Source organism: Meriones unguiculatus, chromosome 4 (assembly GCF_030254825.1).
Source record: "Meriones unguiculatus strain TT.TT164.6M chromosome 4, Bangor_MerUng_6.1, whole genome shotgun sequence".
Lineage (NCBI taxonomy): Eukaryota > Metazoa > Chordata > Mammalia > Rodentia > Muridae > Meriones > Meriones unguiculatus.
The window spans coordinates 94718856-94741098 of NC_083352.1; the positions used below are offsets into that span (position 1 = coordinate 94718856).

The window sequence follows — 22243 nt, forward strand, 5'->3', positions numbered from 1 at the left end:
GAATTACCCAGCATGCCCTATGCTCAGCACTTCCTTGTAGTTTTTCATGTGTGTCTCAGAGTACCATTCTCTCTCTCTCTTTCTCTCTCCCTCCCTTCCTCAGTTGATTTTTTTTTAAATAAATAGTCTGTGACAGTGACATTCCGGGTGGGTATTTCCACCTCCAGGTCTCAATTTCTCCACACTCACAGTGGAACCGGCCACGCCAGCTGGTGAGCTAAAGGATGAGAAAAAAGTGTTCATCCAGGTGTCTGGCAGTAGCTTCTTAACAGATGCAAACTGTTGTTATCACCAAGGGATGCAGAAAGAGCCTGACCAAGGAGACCAAAGTCCACCGCTCTATGCCTGGCCCTGACATGCAGGAGGATACAGGCTTGGGCAACCCTCTTGTGTCTTAAGACCTCAATTTTCCCCCTTTCCATGGAAGCAGACTGGCTCTGAAGCTCTTGTGCTCAAGCCTTGTGGGTCTGTTTGTTTGTTTGTTTGTTTGTTTCTAAAACCATGTTAACTCTGCCTAGGGCTAGGGTCATGAGGATTGGCTCTCAGCCTCAGGCCAAATGAACGCTTTGTTGGGTTCTCAGAAAACTCTGCTCTGTCCTTGGATGCTTTGATGGAGAAGCGAGCAAGCAGCTAGGGACCCAGGCATCTTCGAGAGTTTTGTAAAAGTTCAGCCCTGGCTGTTATCAGAGGCTAGGAATCAGCTGCTTGTTGCCATGACTACAGGCAGCAGTATATCAGTGCCAGGCCTCTGATTAGCAGGATGCAGGGAGGGGTGAAGCCTCAAGGAACTGAGCTCCAGTGCCGCCCCCCCCGCCCGTGAAGTGGAGTGTGCAGTTCCTCGACTCCCTGTTTCAGCTGTACCCTGAAGATCTTGCCTCCTTTAAAGTATTACCCTCAACATCAAGTAACTATGTGGTGAAGATGAGGCAGCTGTGGGCATGCTTCAGCAGAAATGGAATGTAGATTTTTTTTTTTCTCAAGGCCCTGAAAAGATGTAAGACTAGAAACAGGAAAGAAGCATGGGTGGGGGCTGTGGGCTGAGGTCTGGTTTTGTTGCAGGGCTGTGGAGATTTGCAGTCTCTTCCTCCCATCAGCTCATCTCCTTGATTTGTAAGAGGAGGTTGAGCTACAGTTTCCATATAGGATCAGTCACCAGGATCCCTCATCCCTTCATCAGCAAACAGGTGCATCACCAGACATTCTGATTATGGGATGGTAAGGGGGCCAATCTCTAGCTCGAGAACTCACATCCTCCTCCAGAAGACTGTCAGTTAAAAGATGTGCAGTTATCAGTGAAGGACGCAGCAGACTCCTGGGGTTCTTACCACAGGTGAAGAGCAGACAAAGTGGGATGCAGAAGTCAGGGACAGCTCTCTGTAAAGGTGACCCTTGAGAAAGGAAGGGAGGTGGCAGGAGAGCTGCTTCGGGAACTGTATGCCAGGTGCAGAAAGCAGCAAGTGCAAAGGCCCCAAGGCAGGAACAGTGTTTGACCTATTTGAGAACAGTAAGAAGGCCATATGGGTAGAACAATGGCACGACAGGAAGAGAAGCAGGAGATGGGGCAGAGGCCAGATCCTGCGGCATCTCTGGACTTTTGTGCTTGGTCCGACAAATGGCTGTGTTATCTGGGATGTTTCTTTAGGATGTAGATTCCTGGGTCGACCTCTTTGAGACTCATTCACTACAACGAATCCTAGGATCTTACTCAGAAACTTCCCTGGGAACTTCTGATGTTGTGCCAAGCTTGGGAAACATGGTACTGTAAGCTCACTCCCTCTTCCAGTTTTAAGAAAGCTGAGCAGAGCTGGGAGATGGCTCAGCTCGGGTGGGTGCTTGCTATACAAGTGTGAGGACCTGAGTTAGATCCCTTGCACCCATGGAAGCTACTGGGTGTGGTGGCACACATTTGAAATCCCAGATCTGGAAGGCTGGAGACAGGAAGATGTCCACAACCCAGGTCTGGGCAGCAAGCCTAGACCTCAGCAAGCCCCAAGTCCCAATGACAGGCTCTGTCTCAGAATGGCACCTGCGGTTGAACTCTGGCTTCCACAGGCAGACACGTGTGTGCACATACGTATGTTTATACATAGACAAGAGATGGAGAGCAGAGGTGGGGGCAGGGGAAAACTAAGCCATAAATGTTAGGATGTCTGAAATAAGATCTTGAATGTTCTGTCATGGAGGACTCTGCGCCTCTCTTCAGCACTTCCTGTAGAATTTATTATATTTCTGTTTGTTTTACTGCAGATTTCCCAATGGGGTACCCCAGTTCAGAAAGCTAGAACTATTGGAGAAAAAGAACACAAGCTAGGCTAGCACATCTCCCAGTGCAGTTTCAGAAATGCCACTGCAATGACCTCATCTCTGGTCTTACCTCTTGCCTTTCCTGCATGTGCCGGGGTCTTTGAACTTGAATCCTTCAGCCAAGCATGCACCTCCCCCTTTCTGTTACGCCTGTGCAGAAGGGATGCATTATCGTGGAAAAAAAAATCATTCCCAATCCTTGTAGATAAAACAAAAAACAAAACCAGTAAGCAGCTGTGTTTCATAGTTTCTCTGAGTTGAGAATGTATGATTATTATGGTTCGGACTCAGCACGTCTCCTGAGGTTGTTGTCAGATGCCCCAGGGACTGCGCCTTCAACCAAAGGCTTGTCGTGTCCTCATGCTCACTCACAAGGTTGGATGTCCACCTGCCCACTCCCATGGCTAGATGTCAGGGCTGGCTATTGGCAGTGGGCCTCTCCATGGGGCTGAGTGTTCTTACGACGTGGAAGATGATGGTCCTTAGAGTAGTCTATCAAGGAGTGCAAGGCAAATGCTGCCTAGGGACACAGTTTGAAAGTCATCCATGATCACTTCTACCATTGTGCTCATGACAAGGAAGTCATTGGCTCCATCCAGTATTCTAGGGAAGAGAATATGGCTGGCAATAGTGTCAACCAATCTGTGACTACATTTTAGGCTACGTCATTCTGAACATTAGCCCTGTAAGTTCCCTCTCCCTGTTGCTCATCAAAGGAGTCTTCTTTGACTCTATGGAATAATAGCCACTTGCCCACTTTCCTAATCCTCTCTGCTGCTCTAGCCTCATCATAATTGGTCACATTCAATAAGTCACATTTTTCATACTTAAGTGATAATGATCTCCTCTGCCATCTGAATATAAACTTCATGGTCATAGTAGCATTCCTGATTGGGTCACTGAATCCCTACCCTAAGAACCCGCCCTGAGGCTGGAGTTAATGAATGTAAGTTGGCCTGGAGTAGGCAAGGAGGCAGCATTGATTAGAATCTCCATCCCTCCTCGGCTGGCAGTGACTCCCAGCTCTGCTTCTGAAGATGTACCAATAAGTGGCTGGCAGAGATGGATGTCTTATTCTGCCCTTGCTTCCCTATTAACAGGGCTTGGCTCACTCTCCGGAAACCCTAAGGATCAGGGAACTTACCAGATCCATTCATGCCAAGTTATAAAACCAGCCTTGATGCAGGAGGCTGGTACAGAAGAAGAGCCAATGCCTTTGATCAATGCTTGACTGAGAGTCAGAAAGCAGAATGAGCTCAGATACACCCATGACCCTCAAGCTCCTGGCTCCTCTTGGTTTGGACCCGGGACTTTGAGTAACAGGATCCTCAAAGATTGAGTGACTAGACAACTTCTTGTCCTTTCCTAGGACTCAAATAGGTAAGGTGCATTAGTGGCTCCCAGGCGTTGCTTGGCAAGAGGAAGGAACCTTACGTCATCGTGGGAACTGCTGTTCCAAGTAGGTGACCTCATCCCTGCAAGGCACACTGGATTGGCTGATTTATAAGAAAGTAAAAGCAATATAAAATCTAGAAAGTGTTATTCTCTAGATCTTTTGGTTGGCACAAGTTATCATTGTCCTCAAGCCACGTCAAGAGTCCAAGGCGTGTTCTCTATTTTACTGCCGAGGGACTTAGAACTCAGGAGTCCAGTGGCTGGCTGTAGGAGCTGCCAACGCTAACTGGATAAAGCAGGGCCCAAACTCCCCCACAGAGCCGATATGAATAATCTCAAAGACCACGGGGCAATCCTGGAAAGTATCAAGCACTATACATACTATGTTTTTTTTTTCCTTCACATATGAGCCTACGAAAAAGTTTTGTTTATATATTAGGTACCGTGTGAGATTAACATTAATACTTACGGAATGAGGAAATAACATACTATGAATGTGATCTCTCTCTCTCTTAAAATACTGCACTGTCCTTTTGTATCTCATAAAATGAAAACACCCATGTCTTCCCTTTGTCATATTCAAATGTCCAGCATCAGCCTCGTGTACCTCGGGGTCATTATTAAGTACAAAGGGAGGCGACTTGGACACAGTGTTCTAGTGCTGTGTCAGCTAGTCTGCTAGAGATAACTACTAAGTGACCGACAGTTGGGTAGCATATACACCATGGAAACGCTGGATAAAAGGATCGTTCATGTTCCAAGCAGGAGGCAGTAGGACAGTGCAAGATTTCATTGCACCACTCAGAGAAGTATGCATTCATACTTGTGATCTGCTTATGGAATTTTTCCATTTAATATTTTTGGGGCTTGGCTGGCTACTGGTTAATGGAAAAAAAAAAAAACCTACAGATAATAGGGTACCCAGAGTATGGAGACATAGAGTTTTAAAAAAGAGGAGGCAAAGGACGTTAAACTATTCCTTCTATGCTTCAGTCTCCATTGAGAGAGGAGGTGAATGCTGGTCTCCAAGACTTTTCTGTGTTTTAGTCAGGACAGCATGGGATATGCTGCAGCAATGAACTCTGAGCAGCTTAATGTAGTTGCTTTCTCTCTTTAAAAAAATTATAGTTTAGATGTCTCTCCTCCTCCAAGTGGCTTCAACTTTTAGAGTATGTAGCCTTCAAAGCTGCTGAGGCAGAAAGAGAAAGGTAGAGGAGACACATGGATCATGGATCTTGGCTGCCTTAAACTGGAAATCACACACACACACACACACACACACACACACACTCCACTCATAGAGGAAAAAAAAAAAAAGACCAATGTTACTCTAATGATCTCAGTCTAGCAAGGGGCCTAGAAAAATTGTAGTTCTGAATATTTAATGAAATGACTTCAACTCTCCTAACACATTTACCTCCATATTTCTTCCCCTGCAGGACAGAGCCCCAGAGCAGCCTGTTGGTCCCAGCCCAGGATGGACCTTCAGAAAAACTGGGCCAGCGTCTGACCACTGAAGCCTTTGATACCAACAGCTGGGGCAGAGACAAGGCCTGCAGGGATCTGGGTCCTGCCAGAGCACACAGGTGAGATGTTGTGCTCCTCTTGAGTTCGAGTGGAGTGTGTGAAAAGTGAAGTTTGCTTCTCTGACCCCTTCTCTTTTTCAGGTTCCTCTTTAACAGTTTGAATCACGTGCTAGCATTTTTTTTTTTAAATTGGGCCAGAGAGCCAGTGTTTTAGGTCTGTTGACCCAATGGCTGTTGTCACAACTTTCTAGATCCAGACACGGAATGGGTGTGCTGATGTTCTAATGACGGTGAATGTATACAAACAGGAGGCAAGCTAGTCTCAGCTTGTACGCGCTAGCTTTCCACCACTGTGGCATAGGCTTATGTAAGCAAAATGAGGGGAATTATTTTTGGCTCATGACTGCAGAAGTTTTGCTACATGCTCCCTTGGTTCTGTTGTTTCTATGTATGACAAGGCAGGGTGGAGAGGGAATCAGGCAGAGAGGGGGATAAAAGAGAAAGGGCAGGGAGGGAGAGGGGGAGGTGAAGAGGGAGGAAGGGAGCACCTTCATTCCTTCCCTAGCTGTGCCTCTTCCTTTTTCTACCTTTGTTCCTTCCTTCGAAAGCTCCGCAAATATTAGATCATCACATTCAGGGTGGGTCTTCCCTCATTGGCTGTTCTATATGTCAGTCATCTCAGGAACATCCCCCCCACAGACAACACCCAGAGGTACGCTCTACCTGTCTCCTGGGCATCACTCACTCTAGTCAGTTTGATATTCTAACTTAACCATCACTTGGGTCATTGGTCAAGATGCTTGTGTTTAATGACAGAGTTATTCCCTGACATGGTGGTTCTATGAGCCTTGGGCTCTCAAATAATAGTTTCAAATCATATCTGCATCCTGCATTTCAGACATTTGCACTCATTCCTTAACTCAGCTATTCAGCCAGCATCTTTTCAGTCCCTGCTAGATGACAGATACTGTGCTCGGCATCCATAAGTGTCATTTCACTGAGTCTCATAAAGGTGACGAGGTGAGCAAGATATGATAAACAGCAATTAAAACAGTGAAGACTTCGACTCCATCTGAGGCCAGCAAGATAGCCCAGAAGTAAAGGTGCTTGCTGATAATCCTGATAACCTGGAGCAGATCCCCAGGTCCTGCTTGGAAGAAGGGAAGACCCAGCTCCTGCAAGTTGGCTTCTGATCTCCACCACATGCACCATGACACACAGGCATATATGCCCATACACAGGCATGCTAAATAATTTAAAAACCAACTAAATGAATAAACTCCGGGCTTCTTGCCTTAACTAAACTAAGCCTACAGTTGATAATGAAGGCGCCAACACGCTCTCCACCCCCTGGGTTTTCGGCTTTCTACTTTACACACACAGAGCCCAGCCCATTGCTGTCTTAGCTGAATGCTTACTACACCATGTTATGTGTGTGAGAGTGAGTGTGTGTGCACATGCAAGTGTGAGGGAGGGGTGCGTGTATGCCTGTGAGTGTGGGGGTGTGCGTGCATGCATGTGTGTATGCGTGTGCGTGCATGTGTGAGTGTGGGAATGCGTGTGTGCGCACGTAATGCTTGGAAGTGGCGGAAACCAGAGACCACCCTCAGGTATTATGGGGCAGGTATGCTCACCTTGTTTTCCAGCACAGGGTCTAGCACAGGGACCAAGGGCTCAACCATTCGGTTAGGCTGGCTTGCTGGCAAGCCCAGGTATCCACCTCTCTCCGGTGGCCCGGTGCTCTGATCGCAAGTACACACCATCAGGCTTGGAGTTTTTTAAAAACGTGGGTGATGTTTTGAACTCTCGCCCACATCTCAGTTAAACAGCTGTAAATGAGACTGAAAATCTCTCTCTGAAGGCCGAGGCGTGAACTGAAATAGATCAGGCACTGTGGTAGCTAACCGCAGTACGTGATGGAAACGGGGTATGGGAAGGAAGGTTTACTTTGGCTCCTGGTTTCAGGGGTATTTCCAGTGATTGTGGAAGTTAGGGTGTGAGGTGATGGGAGACAGTCCGGGACAGAGCACAGAGAGAGCCGGACCAGAACCAGGGCAGGTGTCACCTTCAAAGGCCACCTCCAGTGACCTACTTCCAGCCACTAAAGGTCACATGGCCTCCCCAAAATAGCTACACCAAGCTGGGAAGCAGGGTTCAGACATGAGCTGTGCGGGGCATTTCAGATTCTACTTGTGATGGGTCTGTTTATGCCCTGACACTAGGTCTAGGACATAGGTGGTCCTCAAAATAGAAAAGTACTGGTTAAGAGCATCAGAGAGCCTTGAAGCCTGGACATGAACAGTTAAAGGGAAAGAGGAAGATGCTGTGTTATGAACTGAGCAGTACAGTATGTCTAAGCCTCTTGTCATCTTCTGTCTGTGACTGATTCTCTGAGGAGTTAAAAGCCACAGTAATGATGGTAATTAGTAACCATCAGATCAGTGATAAGAAAAGTTACACTGATTATACTTAATGACCGGGACACGTTCTGAAGAGTCCGTCCCCAGAAGATCTTGTTGTCCAAACACCTGAGAGGGAGCTTACCCAAACCCAGGAGACGGAGCGCAGTCCACACAGATGTGAGCTGTGCATCACAACTGTGCATTCACGGTGCAGCCTACAGCTCTGAGGGCAGTGGGGAATAAAACAGCACGGGTCAGATCGAGCACGAGAGACAGCGATGGAATCAAGATATGAAGCAGACACCTGAGTGGAAAGACTTCTGCCTAAAGCAAACGTTTCTCTATTCTCTGGTAATAAAGATGGAATAACGACATACCCTGGCCGTTTGTTAGCATCGCCGAGCAATAGGACCTGCACAGAATTGTTCGTGCTGAATGAAGAAGACACAGTAGCTGGCCCCTGCCAGCAACGCCATACAGGCCTGCCAGTCAATAGGAGTTTTCCGGCTCCGTTATCATCTAATGGGACAACTGTCTCATCAATCGGAATGATGTTACATGGTCTGTGACCGCCACACAATCCCCTTAGAACTGTAAACGTACCGAGGGGCAGGCCAAGGCACGAGGCAGCAAACTTATGACCCAGGTACCCGGCTTAATTCCCACCTCTTAAATGATGACAGTACAAGTTTAAAAAAGAAAAATCTCTGAGCTGGGAAGGGAGCTTAGAGTGTAAATGCAGGTCTGTGTGTTTCTAGAACAATCATTTCCTACTGCTATTTTATTCACCGTTAACCTCTGAAGATTCGGCCATGTATGTGGAGCGGGATTGCCACATTTTAAAACTACACGAGTAGCTGCGTACTTATCTTCATCCATGTGTGCTTAGCCGCCGAGCTCTCATCCTCTGCCTCCTTCACAGCGTGGACTGAGCCGCCGCACTCTTAGCCACTTGAACTTACTGACCACTGCGATTGACATGGACCATCAGTGTGTACAAGTGTACACAACCCCAGTGCCTGACACTAACCACTGTGTGCTTCTGAAGTAGTCTGTGATGCACTCCACAGAAGCAGGGCAAGATGGGGAATGTGGCTCCATGTGTGTGAAGGCTTGGGGACACTCTGGAGGGACTGGTTATTTGCAATCACCTCGCAGATGTCAGGTCTGCTGAACCTGAAAACTTTTCAGCTTTATCCCACTCCTGAAAGCTGAGTCCAGGACGCTGGTTCTCAGATCTCCTGCCTCTAAGACTTTAGGATTCTAGACATTCGATGTCTTGGTCCTAACAGTGGTCTCATTTTTGACACACTTTGTAACTCCTCACCCCCAAATTCCTAGCAGCTGCTGCACTGAGGTGTGCTCCTATCAAACAAGACGCCTCAGCACGTAGCCAGGACCCGCCATCTATCACTTGGTTATTTGGCCAGTATTCAATAGGTTCTTGCTGTGAGTCACGTAGTCTTTAGAGAAAGAAAGTAGGAAGTGGCCCACTGTGTCTTTAAAAGCAGCCGGTCCGTTTTCTGGATGGTCTATTGTGCTCCATTCTTTATGGCATGTAGGTGTGATTCCATAGCCAGGGGTTTAATTCTTATGATGCTTATTTTTAACTTGTTAGAAATTACTCTCTTAAATATATATATGTATATATATGAATGTATAGATCCATTTATTGGCGGGGCAGAGACCTTACCACACATTCTAGGCCCTTATCATCCCTTGTGCCAACCCCAATGATCCAGATTCTTCAAATGGAATGAGATATGACAAAGCTTTATGATGTTCTAGTGAGTTGGGCCATTTCCATCTGACTGGCCGCACAAACGGCTCTAGAAGGCAGCTGGGTTTTTAAGGTAGTTCTTGGAGCAGGAGTTGTACAGGTTCAAATCCCAGCTTAAGTGATCCCTGGCTGTGTGGCCACCAGTGAGTCAGCTCGGCTCTCCAGACTTCATTTTCTTCACCTGTGAAATGAAATGACAAGGGTCACACTGGTCTCCTAGAGAAGGGCTTTCTCAACAAAGTGCTCTGCCTTTGTAAGTGTAAAGACCAGAGTTCAATCCCAGGGGCTGGGTTTAAAAAAAAAATAGTGAGGTGTGGGGGCTCACACTTGTGATCCCAGCACTGGGGAAATGGAAAAAAAAAAGACATGACACTTAATGAATGAAACCCAAAATTGTCCTCTGGCCACAAAACACACTGTCTTCTAATTATTTTATACCAAAGTACATATAACTCTTGGTGTGTAATAAACACACCAGTCCTAGTTTTGCTGCTGCTAAAATAATAGGACTGAGACTAATACTAGCTATTGCAGTAAGCAGTAAGCTGAGCTCACACATCTCTATTCTCAAGCAGTTTTCAATCCGCAGCCATCTCTCTTTGCTATAGGATAGCGTTCTTCTTTTTTTAATCCCTGGAGCCTGCCCCAATTATAAAAGAAGATAACTTGACTTCATTTAGCTGCAGCCTGAGCGTTTGGATTTAATTGAATGGGAAATAATTATTCCTGAAGAGCGGAGCTTTTTGAGGTTCTGTGAAGCGATGTAAGATATGTATCTTGTTACATTAGACCCAAGCAAATACACTTTTAATAATCGGCTTCTCCTTAACACACCTTCCGCATCCTGGAATTTACAGCAGGGAGTGTGTAGATGGGATGGATTGGGGAGGGAGTGGGGTGAGCTGCCAATTCATTATTTTTAAAGTGATTTATTTACCGAGGTGAGCCATTTGCAAATTCAATAATAAATCTATTAAGGGGGCAGTTAACCTCTATAAACCTTGTTTTAAATAATCAATTGGTGTTTGGGTAACTACAGTGTTTGTCTCATTAGGTGGGCATTAAGTCCTTATTTGAGACATTTAATCTGAGGTGTGACCAAATCAGCCATGAGGTGGCAATTAGGTGTTCACCATGGGTCTTTGGTTCTCCGAGGAACAGCATCCTTTTCCTCTCTCCGGCTGTGACAGCCTAGCCAGAGATCCAAGGGACCCTCTCATGTTTGGCTTTTCCTTTCCCACAGTGCTTCTCAAGACAGAGACCTGACACCACCACCTTCCTCCAGGGGCAAAAAGAAAAAGAAGAAATCGACCAGAAAGAAGAGAAGGAGGTGAGGCTCTTGAAGAGACATGAAACCTCAAAGACTCTGAGACAGAAGGGACACTGTGGGGGTAATAAGGGTTTACAATCTGGCAGGGAAACACCTTCGGTTCAAACCCCTTCTTTGCCTCCTAACCTTCAGAAACTTAGAGTCCACCTTTCTGTGCCCCCCTCACACACCTTCTGCAAATGATAGGGATGATACCAAAATCTTGGGATTTTGTGAGAATTAGAAGAGAAATGACACTGGGTATGCTGGCTCATGCCTGTAATAATAGCACAATAATAGGCATTCTGAGGCAGGAGGATTGCTGTGATTTTGAGTTTGAGATCGGACTGGGTTACATAGTGCATTCTAGGTCAGCCTGAGCTACAAACGTGGGGGCGGGGGGGAGAAGGAGGAGGAACAGGAGGAGAAGGAGACAGAAGAGGAGGAGGAGGAAAATATGGAGGCAGCTGACACGGTGTTTAGCAATTGTGTATGACCAATTGATAAGAAGCGGTTATTAACCACAAATGTTCAGCTTGAGTGGCTGAAACTTATATAGTGCAGAGACTTAGGCCAGATACCTTGCTACCCGGTTTTCTTTTGCTCCAGGCCGAACTCTACAAGGGAAACATTGTACCCAATTCAGAGATGGGAGGATAAAGGCTCATAGGATGGGAACGACAGAATCTGAATTTGACTTGATTCTTAGGATGTTTTCTTGACCTAGGGTTAACGTTTTATATTAATACCATCTCGTGGCTCTTTTTGAGTTTCGTGAATTTCTTGCTATCCACAATTCTTTCAAGACGTGTTTATATTTAAAAACATTCCCAGATTCCGTTGTCTGCTGTCAGTCAAACCTTGTCTAGGATTCTGAATCCAGGGGAGTACGGAATCACCCAACCTCCACCCAAGCAGTGTTTATAGAAGCCTGCAGGGGGCAGCAGAGAGCAATGCCTGGACCGCTCAGAACTGGGCAGTGCTGTTTGCGAGGGGCGGGGAGCGGGAGGGAGGGGGCGGGAGGGAAGGGACAGGGGGAGAGGACTGGGAGAGGGGGCGGGGAGGGGGCGGAAAGGGGGCGGGGGCAGGGGGGCGGGAGGCAGGGGGGGGGATGTTCTCCATCACTCCAGGTTAGCTGCTTCTTCAGGATGGACCCAAAGAGGAATAGGGGGGAGGCGGGTGACATTCCCGCGTTCCTGCCATTGTAAGGTAGGACTCGGGGTAAACTGAGTTTCCCGATTTTAGAAGCGTGCAGAGCTTAGAGGAGGAAACAGCCCGAGACGTGGGACTCCCTAATTATTCTAACTCCAAATGCCGTTTCTCAAGTTGTTGCTGATCCATTTCTCTTTGCTGATAGTTTTATTGAGCCTACCACTATTTTTTTAGAAAATAAAATTAGTGTGCATTCTTTAAAAATTGGGATATTTTATATGAAAATATGGATTTCAGGAACCTTCCATGGGAAATGCCGATGCTGTGGAAAGTTGGGGCTGCGTCTCACACTGAACCCCAACGCCGGTCTGAGAGGCCGCTGCTTGCTCTCAGGCTCCCCTCGGTCGTCACTACTCTCTGCAGGCTTCCAGCCAGGCTGCTTCATTCATCCCGCTGGCCCCTAGCTTGCAGCCTCGGTTGCTAGCCGCTGTGTCAATGAGGAAAATAAAAACCTAGAGACAAAGTGTGATTCTCCCAAAGGCCTGTGAGTTGGTGGTGGAGTCAACAGGGGAAATCAACACAGAGTCAGGCTAAGTCACCACCATGGCCCTAGGGAGAGTAACTGTTTCCCAGGGCCCACTGGTGGCTTCACCCAAGCTATGACTTCACGGACACAGCCTTACTGAGGAGAGAAGAGAGCGCGGGTATGGGAGGGGCGGAGCTTGTGTGGGAGGGGCAGAGCTTGCCGGGCAGCTACAGATGAGACCAAGAAAGGCTTGTAGATTCAACTAAAGGGTAGCTATGGGTTGCTGCTGTTAAAATGAAAACCAACCTTGGAAACAGAGAGATCTCTGTTCAAATCTCAGACCATCCATGTCTTGGCTGAGTGTCTTTGGGCAGGTCGCCTTAACCTCTCTGAATCTCACTTCTTTTTTTTCCTGAAAAGGGAGGATATCAATGATATCCACTTAAGACAGGGGTAGGGCACATGACATCTAAGTTAACGCAGGCTACTATCAGTATGGGAATTGTCCTTGCCTATGGTCCCCCAAAGAGCTGTGTCCAGATGGAGAAGGGACCCATGGCAGCCTGTCTCCTCCCGCAGGTCCCCATCCTACAGCCCATCGCCAGTCAAGAAGAAGAAGAAGAAAAGCTCCAAGAAGCATAAACGACACAGGTACTGTTCTTCCTCCTCCTCAGACAGGGATGACCCGGATGTGGTGGGGGTCCAGGCCCCCCTCCACCAAGGTCCCCAGAAGAACCTCGAATAATCTGCGTAGCATGCTCACTTTATCCCCATCTCATCGTGTATTTGCCGTCAGTGTGAGCAGGAGCTCTCGTGGGGAGGGATAAAGATCCATTAAAGCTAACTCGGAACAGAAAGGGAGCTGATTTGAAGGAAGCAGGAAGGTTTGGGGACCAGCCAGGCCTAGAAGAGGGGCTGGGAATAAGGAGTAGAGAGGCAGAACTCAGGCAGTTCCTCCTGACGCCTGATGTGTGTGGGGGGTGCTGCAACCCACCCCGTTCCTGCCACGTCACAGTCAAGCCAGAAGCAGACAATAATATCCTCGTCGTTATTCCAAAGTCCCAGGAAAAGGCCTTCCTTGGCTCCTGCTGTGTCCCAGAGGGCGGGGTCATGAAGAAGAACAGGACTTCCAGGGATCCCCACCTCGGGTGGGGAACAGAGAGAGTCACAAAAGGGCATCTTATGATTTGGACTCTCAGTCCAGGTGTTTACTATACACACACATGCATGCATACATGCACACTCACACACACACACGTACACACGTGGAGTCAAATGCATATGCATATGTACAGGAGGCAGGGGGAAAAGTGAAAACCCGTGATGCTAATAGGCCAAGCCAACATGTTATAATTAAGATAATTTGCAATACAAAACTTCCATGGTGCCATTCTTCCGTAAAGAAAGTCTTTCTCATGGAGCCACTTCCCATGGGCTGCTGACAGCCAGCTCAGAGGAACCTGTGTTCATGGGCCATCAGCCTGACTTGTAATTTATTCTAGTTTGTTCACATCTCCCAATGCCCCCTATATGGTTTAATTGTGCCGTTACCAAAGGGCAGAGGTCATTTGGATTTTCTTCATCTCTAAAGTGGCACCAAATAAGAGCTTTCCCAGTCCAGGGGTTTGATCACCTCTCACCCTGTGCTGTTAGAATGTTCTCAGACTCAGTTTGGTCCCACTGGCTACATCCACCACCTGTCCGGGGTCTCCATAAGCTGAGATTGTGGGTGACTGGTGAGACGTGGTTCCTATAGAGTCATAAATCATTCCCACCACGGAGCCTGATGCTAAGGCAAGGCTGTGCCCGTGAACGTAGATGGGCACCTGTCACCCGCCTGTGCGGAGCAGCTGGTGCCAGTGAGGGGACTTTTCCACACCTGCATCCCAAAACCCAGGTGGCTTCTCACTCAAGACCTGGATTCCCAGCTACTTATGGGTCTGAGGCAAGCTCAAGGCCAGCCTGGACAATTTAGTGAGACCCTGAAGAGAGAGAAGGGTCAGGGGAAGAATGAGAATGAATATCCTATCCCATCCTAGAGCCTTCTGGACTTCCCCTCCCCCCCCCCCCAACCTCTCCACATCTGTGTCAGGACATGTTGGTTAACAACAGCTGATGATTTTGGAGGTAGCAACAGTGAGAGACAGAAAACATAGAACCTTTGCTTCCTTTGCTCAATATCAGAGTTTGAAACTTTTTTCCCAAGAGAGAGTGGGGTGGGGGGTTCTGTGTAGCCTTGGCTGTCCTGGACTTTGTAGACCAGACTGGCCTCAAACTCACAGTGATACATCTGTCTCCCCAAGTGCTGGGATTAAAGGTGTTCGTCACCACGACCTCTGGATTTGAGACTTTTTTAAAAACTTCATTTCTACCTCTATTCATACTCTATTTCCAAGCCCCAGAAACAAAACAGTGACCAAAATCCAGCTACTCCTTCCAGATTGTTCCCATCTCCTGGGTCAGTGGTGATTACAGGGTAAAGAGGTCTGGACTCCACTAAGGATGTACCTGCTGGACCCAGAACTGCTGCAACCTCTGCAGGGAGAGTCTGGGGGAGGGAAAGAAGGCAGAGGCGACCAGGCAATAAGTTTTGACCCTCACCACCCTCCATAGTTTGTCATAGGGATGGACAGAATGAGGTTGTACGGACTCAGTACAGAGCTTGATGTACAGAAAGGGTTCTGCAAATGGGGAGGTGGGTGGGTGGAGGAGCAGAAGGAGAAGGAAGATGAGGAGGGGGAGGAGGAGAAATCTAAAACTAAGGCTAGGGGTGAGAGAACTTGCGGAGTGAAAGGGTTTGGGGAGCAGACCACACTTTCCCAAGCCCTCCGGGTCCAACTTCATCTTGGGGGAGGCTTTTCACTTGCTGATAGCTTTTCATGAGCATTGGTGGGCTTTGACCTGAAACTCGTGCATAAGTCAGCGCTTCCCCTGTGGACTTAATGTTCTTTTAAAGCTGATGGGGGAGGAGGTTCAGCTAGGAGTCCTGCTTCCTGCAGACCCAGATCGCAGGGCACTAAAGCACCATCCCAGGAAGAAATGCTCGCTCACCTGTGTTTATTCTCTCCTCTCCCTCCTCCCCCCTTTTCTTCCTCCCCTCCCTGCTGTCTCACCTTCCTGTCTCTTTCCTTTGAATCAGGTCTTTCTCGAAGAAAAGGAGACACAGGTAAGACCCCTGCCGCTTCCTTCTTGTTGCTTGCTCAGCTTTCGGCTTCTGCGGGTTGCTCCGGGCAGCTGCCTGGGTGGGCTCCTAGCTTCCATCACCATGCTCCCATCTGTCTGTCTGGGCCCCAGTTCTCTCAACAGTGAAAGCCTGTGTTGATTTCCTAGAACAGTCATAGCCCACTTTGAACTTCCATGGGTCTGTGCGTTGCTCCTAGACCGAGCTCTGCCCAGACATTGGAAGTCAAGGCTTTTAGGAGACACAGGCCTCACCACTCCACCATAAATTTCTTACATCTGGGCAAGGGATAGAGGACACATGGGGAGCAACATGAAGCTGCCACGGGGACTCATGCAAAGTGGGCCCTAAATAGCCCCTCCTAAAACTTGTCTCAACCTTGAGCCGTGGGTATGCTTATGTTCCCTTTTGATAGATGGAGAAACTGAGGCTAAGACAAGAGAGGCCAGGGCCAAAGCCAAAATGCAAAGCTAAATCTGTCAGCTAGGACAGGTGACAGTGGCCATACCTGGAACAGTTTGGGGAAGGCGATGTGCTCCTGTGCTCATGATGAGTAAACAGCCATTGTCACTGTCAGGGGCTGCCAGTGAGTGCTATGCCGTCAGCCACTCGGCTTAAGCGGTGGCTTCCTCTTTGTGTAGCTGAGACAAGTGGTCTCAGAGAGGTCAAGTCACTTGTCTGATGTCACTCAGCCGAGCAGCAGAGGCAGGACTCCAACTTGGTGTGGTGTCACTAGATGAAATTAATGTCCAGGACCTCAGAAGACAGCGATGGGTTTTGGTGAACTCGTGAAACCAGTCTGGCTTAAGCGAGCAGGCTCAATTTCTCAGACTTCTGCTTGTCTGCACTGGGACCCCGGGTCATGGTGGCTCATTCTGCCTATACCCTAGCCTCTGGTACTTGAATATTCGTGGGCAGGATGTTTCATAACCTGCCAAACCTGATCTGGCTTTGTCTGTCTCTGTGGCTATTTTATTCCCTTGCAAACAGACTGGCCAGCAGTCACAGCAGACCACAGTGCTGGCCACTCCCCAGCTCAGCTGTGTGACCCTGCCCAAGCACCTTAGCCCATCAGAGGTTTCATTTCTGTCTCTAAAATGGGCTTTTTACAAGCTGTGCTCCACCTGTAGGTGGCAGGGACAATAGAGTTCAATAGGTCTTTCACGCAGACTGTTTAGCATGGTGCCTAGTGTGTACTAAGGCCACAGCAGGCAGGTGTTGCTACCGTGACCCTCATTATTGCCATTGCAGTTACTGGCCTAGCAGAGCGAGCTTGCCCTCCTCGGCCGGCACCCTGTTCTCAGCACAGCGGCGTGAGCCAGGATCCCTGGTCTGACGTAAAGTCCTTGGCGCTTGAACAACCTGCCTGCGTTAAAGCTTGAACTTCCCCTGGGTGCTTTGCTTTCATCTTTCAATTAACTGGCCCGTTTCTCATTTAGCTCCTGTAGCCCTAAAGGCAAACGACGGGAAGAGAAGAGGCACAAAAAACAGTGAGTAGACAGAGGCCCCGGAGCACACTGTGCACCTTGAGGAAGGGGAGGGGAGGCCTAGCCTCTCCTCGGCTGGGAGCATTGGCCATGAAATACAGAGGGACAGAGGAGGGAAGGGGCCGTGGCTGAGAGGGAGGAAGGAAGAAAAGGAGGAGGCTCCAGCGAGGGCCTAGTGTTCACTTGAAAGCGAGGATGGGGGTACGCATGAATACACAGACTGTATGTGATACGCAGGTGTGCGCAGGCGTGCTTTCGGTGCACAGTACGTGTGTTCGTGCCTGACGTGCTCATTATATGCGAAACGTGTATGTATGCCATGCATAGATCTGTATGTAGTGTCTATAAGTGTAGCGCACACTTCATTTATAAACGTCTACACACTTTTATACCCTGCAGACATCTGTGCACACGATCTTGCACAGTGCACGTAACATGGGCGCACATCGCATGTGTGCATGGGATCTAGCTGTGTTCACACGAGCGCATTTGTGCACCTGCATGTGTGAGCGTAGCGGCAAGCAGCACTCACACATGGCACACTGTGAGCCCGTGTGTATGAGTCCTGTCCGCTCTGCCTGTGCCTCTCTAGGAACACTGTGTGCCTGTGCATCCTGGGTAGGGGGTGTGTAGCAGTCTTTACCTATGCGCATGTCTGTAGGGTTTGCATGGATTATGGGAGGTGATGACATGTGTGCGTGTGCGTGCGTGCGTGTGTGTGTGTGTGTGTGTGTGACAAACACCTACATGCATATTCTGACTTCTGGTTTACATACTCTGGCTTACAGTACAGTACTCCCCAGGAGTCCTGAGTCTCGGGCCCAGCTGTTTCACAGTTTATAGCTGGTAGTAGAAATTCAAATCAGCCAGTGCTGCCTGTGGAGTTCAGTTCCCCATCAAATTAAAAGTAAATTTGGTTACAACCCACCTACTTTATACCCTGTAAACGTTAGTGCAATGTGTTTTCCAATCAACTAATATTTTATCTCCCGCCAAGAAGCATGTAAAGGGAGGATCAAAGACAGGAGAATGAAAGGAGACCAGCTTTTGAGGAGGGAAAAGAAGAGGCAGGGCACAGAGGGAGGGCGCTCAGCGTGGCTGCCTCAAAGGGTGCCTTTATTCAAGGTCAGCACAGAGGAGGGCATTTCAGTCAGTGCCGAAAAGACACGAAGTACACACTCCAAAAGGAAGGAGGGATCCAGTGAGATCAGGGAAGACTTCCTCTTTAGCCAATTAGTTTAAATTACATCATCGAGAGAATCGTTACTAACAGAGTGACTCCCTCTACAATCCCCTGAAGTGGGTCCTATTGTCATGCCACTGTGAGGATGAAGAAGCAGGATGATGCCGGAGTGTGTTGTGACCAAAGAGTTTTCACTCTCAGCGCACACTGTATGTTCACAGAGACCAGTGGCCTTGGGCCTGACAGCCTCAAGAACACTAGGAGGATTGATGATGGCATTGAGGTGGTCACCCTCTCCAGCAGGAAAAGCTGGACAAGTCCTGGCAGTTCATCATCGGAAAGCGGACAAAGCCCTTGAGTCAGGCCAGAGAGCAAGAATCCATGGCCTTCCAGGAAGCAATGGTTGTTCTTCCCAAGCTGACCAAGAGTTGGATAAGCAGGAGTTATTCCTTTCATCACCTTTGCCTTAGTGAGGCCCCAGCGCGTGGCAGTGGGCACATGAGATGGTACAAGAGAGTAGTGGAGGATAGGAGCTTGGAACAGAGTGAGGGCACCAGTAGGAAAAATGGGGCTTGATGGCAAGGGTGGCTCCCTGAAGAAGGGCATCCCAGGCAGCACGGAAGGCATAGTATCAACTCTCTGGCCTCAATTTCTTCACTATAGCATTGGAATAGAGAGAGGACTCACCTTCATCCGTTGTGAAGAACAGCAGAATCTGTAGGAGGAAAACGATTAGGATGCAATTGGGCCTGAAGGATGTGTTAGATACGAGGGGCCTGAGGTCATTGCCATCTTCCTCCAAAAGGTCTCTGGAGGCAGAAAACAAGCTGAGTTACCTATCCATTGTTGCTTGAGTCTGGTGGGTCAGAGCAAAAGATGTTGGATAGCTAAGCCAGATGGACAGCCAGGCAGGACCAGCTTCCTAAAGGAGTCTGGGCTTCAATACCAGAGTCTGGACAGAGCCTAAAGGCAGGGAGGAGGTTTTCATCAGGGAATTGATTAAATCAATTCCTTTAGATAAACTGAGATAAACAGGCAGATCCCTACCACACCAGCATTCCACACATCCGTCATTTTGTGCTGTTTTTATCATTTTATAGAGGGTCTTACTGTGCCTCCCAGGCCAACCTTGAACTATGCAGCTCAAGGAAGCCTCAAATTCAGTGATTCTCCTGCCTCCGCTTCCCAAGCACTGGGATTCAAGTGCGAGCCACAGCACCTGACTTTCCTCATTTATCCCCAGTCAGATTGGGACCCGTTCTAGGGAGCAGCTGAAGAGAGGCAGGGTGACGCTGGCGAGAATGGTGGGGCCGTAGCCATGGGCGGTGCTGGTTGCAGTGTGTGTTAGCAGACTCCTGACTCCATGCTAAGGATCCGGAGTTCATGTCCTGCATCCAGGGTCACAGACTGGCAGCTGAAAGGCCCAGTAGACCCTGTGTTTTTTTTTTTTTTTTGTATGTGTCAAAGGTTACCTTTTTGTTTTAAAGGGCTGTCTCGTTAAGACAGGGTTATTTTACATTAAAGGGTCTGCTCTTGTTTCTCCGTGTGCTTGAAACATCAGAGGGTCGGGCAGGTGAAGGGCTGGAAGCGCAGCAGACCCTTCCCTCAGCCCAGCAGGCCTTAGAGCAGTATTTTGCTAGAACCTGGCTGGATGCTGAAAGGGAATGAAATGCAGACCCTGACCTCGGGAGGCTTGCCTTGCTGCCTGGGCTGTGGTTTTGTACCAGGATTGCTTCTAGCACTAGGACAAGTCTCATGTTAACCGTCACCCACACTCCCAATAAGGGCCCCTTTTTGCTTCCCTGTGCTCAGGCAGTTGGGCAGAGACCCCCTAAGATGGCAGTAGGAAGCTGAAGCGGTGAAGCCGGGGGACGCGTCCCTTAGAGAGCAAACCTACAGTATTGGGTATATAAGTGGGATTGGTGAATCACAAGATCAAAATCAGTGTCTCCCTCCCCCCCCCCCGCCGCCTCTCCCTCCCTCTCTCCCTCCCTTCTCTCCCTCCCTCCCCCAAGATCTCGAAGCCGGAAGTCTCATCGGCATAGACATCACCGATGCCCCTCAAGGTCCCGGAGCTCGGAACTGCGCTCCTCCAGCTGCGAGAGCAGGTAATTTTGACAATGTTTGACTTAGGTTCTGTCCTGCACTGAGTGGCTCTCCCAGGGCCGGAGCTGCCCCCACTTTCTGTCAGCAGGCAGAAGGGGCTCAATAGTACCACCACCACTCCACAGCACAGCCGACTCATGTGACCCGCTCTGCAGTCCCTGGAGGTCATTCAGGAGATGAGGAAACTGAGGCCTTTAAAGAACTCAATACTTAGCAACTGAGTGACACAGCTAGTGTTAAAACCAGGAAGTTGGCTCTAGACTTTCCATTCTCAGAACAGAGAAGCTGAGCCACCTCTGAAAGGACACACAGCACAAAGTGTCCCCGTCTGAGAATGACGTGAGTGGAGTGCTCTTGTGGATGAGGAAGAGAGTGGTTTTGTGGATGGGAACATTCACAAAATTTGGAATTATTGATATGTATCAGGAAGACCAAAGACAGCTCCCAAGGTCAAGAGCTTTTCTCTTTTTGTCCAAGTGCTCATTCTTGACACCTGGGGCCTGGAAGTTCTCAGGCAGGGCTTGCCTTATTTCAATGGGAGAAAGATGGCTGGAGACCAAAGAGAAGGAAGTAGAGGTGTGGGACGAGGATGAAGACAAGGAGGAGAAAATGAGGTGGAGGAGGAAGAAGAGGAAGGGAGGAGGAGAAATATTTACCTTTGTGCCAGGTTTTGTTTGTTTATCTCTGGGCTGGTTTCAAGCTCTTTCTCTGTGGCCCTGTCATGCTGTGGGTGTGACGTGATTTTCTATATATTCCGCACTTTGTGATATCCTCAGAATTGTTTTTAAAAGATTCCAAGTACCCGATTTCCAGCCTCTAGTCACCCTGAGCCAGACAGACTGCAAACTATCCCAGGGGATATGAAAACAGAGCATGTGTGAGAAACCCTGAGACCAAGGCCCTGACATGTCCCCACCTAAGCTGACCTCTGTGTTTCTGCCAATGGGACCACCAGGTGAAGCCACACAGTACTCTGATTAACCAAGACGTAAGCAAGACCCCTTGATGTGCAAGGCAGAGCCCAGATAGGAGAATTTGTCTCTAACACACAAACCACCAGGTACCTCTACTCCAGTGAGTGTGAGTGGAGGTTGCTTCCTTGGCGATCACAGACTTAGCCTCAGTCTAGTCAGCTCTCATTCAAGGCTATCACAACCCTCCCCTGCCCCGCTTTCTAACAACACCCAACCCAGAGTATTGCTTCTGTCACTTTGTGCTCCCTACATCACCTGCCACTCATCCCAATGCTCAATGACAAGTTCACAGTGACACCGGTTAGAGTCGGGATCCCAGCTTTGTGTGTCTGAGCAGAACCTCGGCCTCTGGGTCCACCAGCTCTCCAAGAATTATGTGGGGTCCCAGAGAAATGGCTGACATGACAAGTTCCAGCCCTGTGCCTCCTGCTGTCTTGTGTTCACCTGAGCTTCCTTGAGCCACTTGTGTTGAAGCACCTTCTGAAAGCCTGAGGGCAGACCAAGAGCTGGTTATGTGGGTCACATACTCAGGAGAATGATCTGGAAGATCCAGAGCAGAGAGATCATTCGGAGCTAGAAATAGAGGAGACAGTTCTTACAGATGAAAAATCCTGCCCAGCTTTGGCTACTTTTAAGCCATGTGACCTCAGGCTCCAAGAGCCTAAGCATCTCTGAAACTCAGCTACCTCATCTGTAAGATGGGAAAGTAACACCAGCCCCATCTGTGTCCTCAGATGCAGGAAGGAGTGCGAGGGGTTTTCAGGTGACTTCAAATTCATATGGTTTACAGCTGTAACTCAGAGAGTCCAGGTGTGTATAATTTAAGGGGTCAGACGAACCCCTGGTCTCCACAGCAGACAAGACAGGCAGATCTTGCTTATACAAGGTGTCTGTCATTTTCATCAGGCATGTTTCCCT

The 22243-nt window shown here is 48.6% G+C and overlaps 1 protein-coding gene across 2 annotated transcripts in view; it reads left to right on the forward strand.

The window, feature by feature from the left end:
- The window catches only part of Srrm4 (serine/arginine repetitive matrix 4), a 143398-nt gene that overhangs the window by 96755 nt on the left and 24400 nt on the right, over window positions 1–22243 (forward strand). For both annotated transcript variants that reach the window (XM_021631766.2, XM_060382537.1), the window contains exons 2-7: window positions 5139–5285; window positions 10651–10737; window positions 12974–13045; window positions 15534–15560; window positions 17015–17065; window positions 20261–20353. In XM_021631766.2, coding sequence (XP_021487441.1) covers window positions 5139–5285; window positions 10651–10737; window positions 12974–13045; window positions 15534–15560; window positions 17015–17065; window positions 20261–20353 — 477 coding nt within the window. The remainder of the gene's footprint in view (window positions 1–5138; window positions 5286–10650; window positions 10738–12973; window positions 13046–15533; window positions 15561–17014; window positions 17066–20260; window positions 20354–22243) is intronic.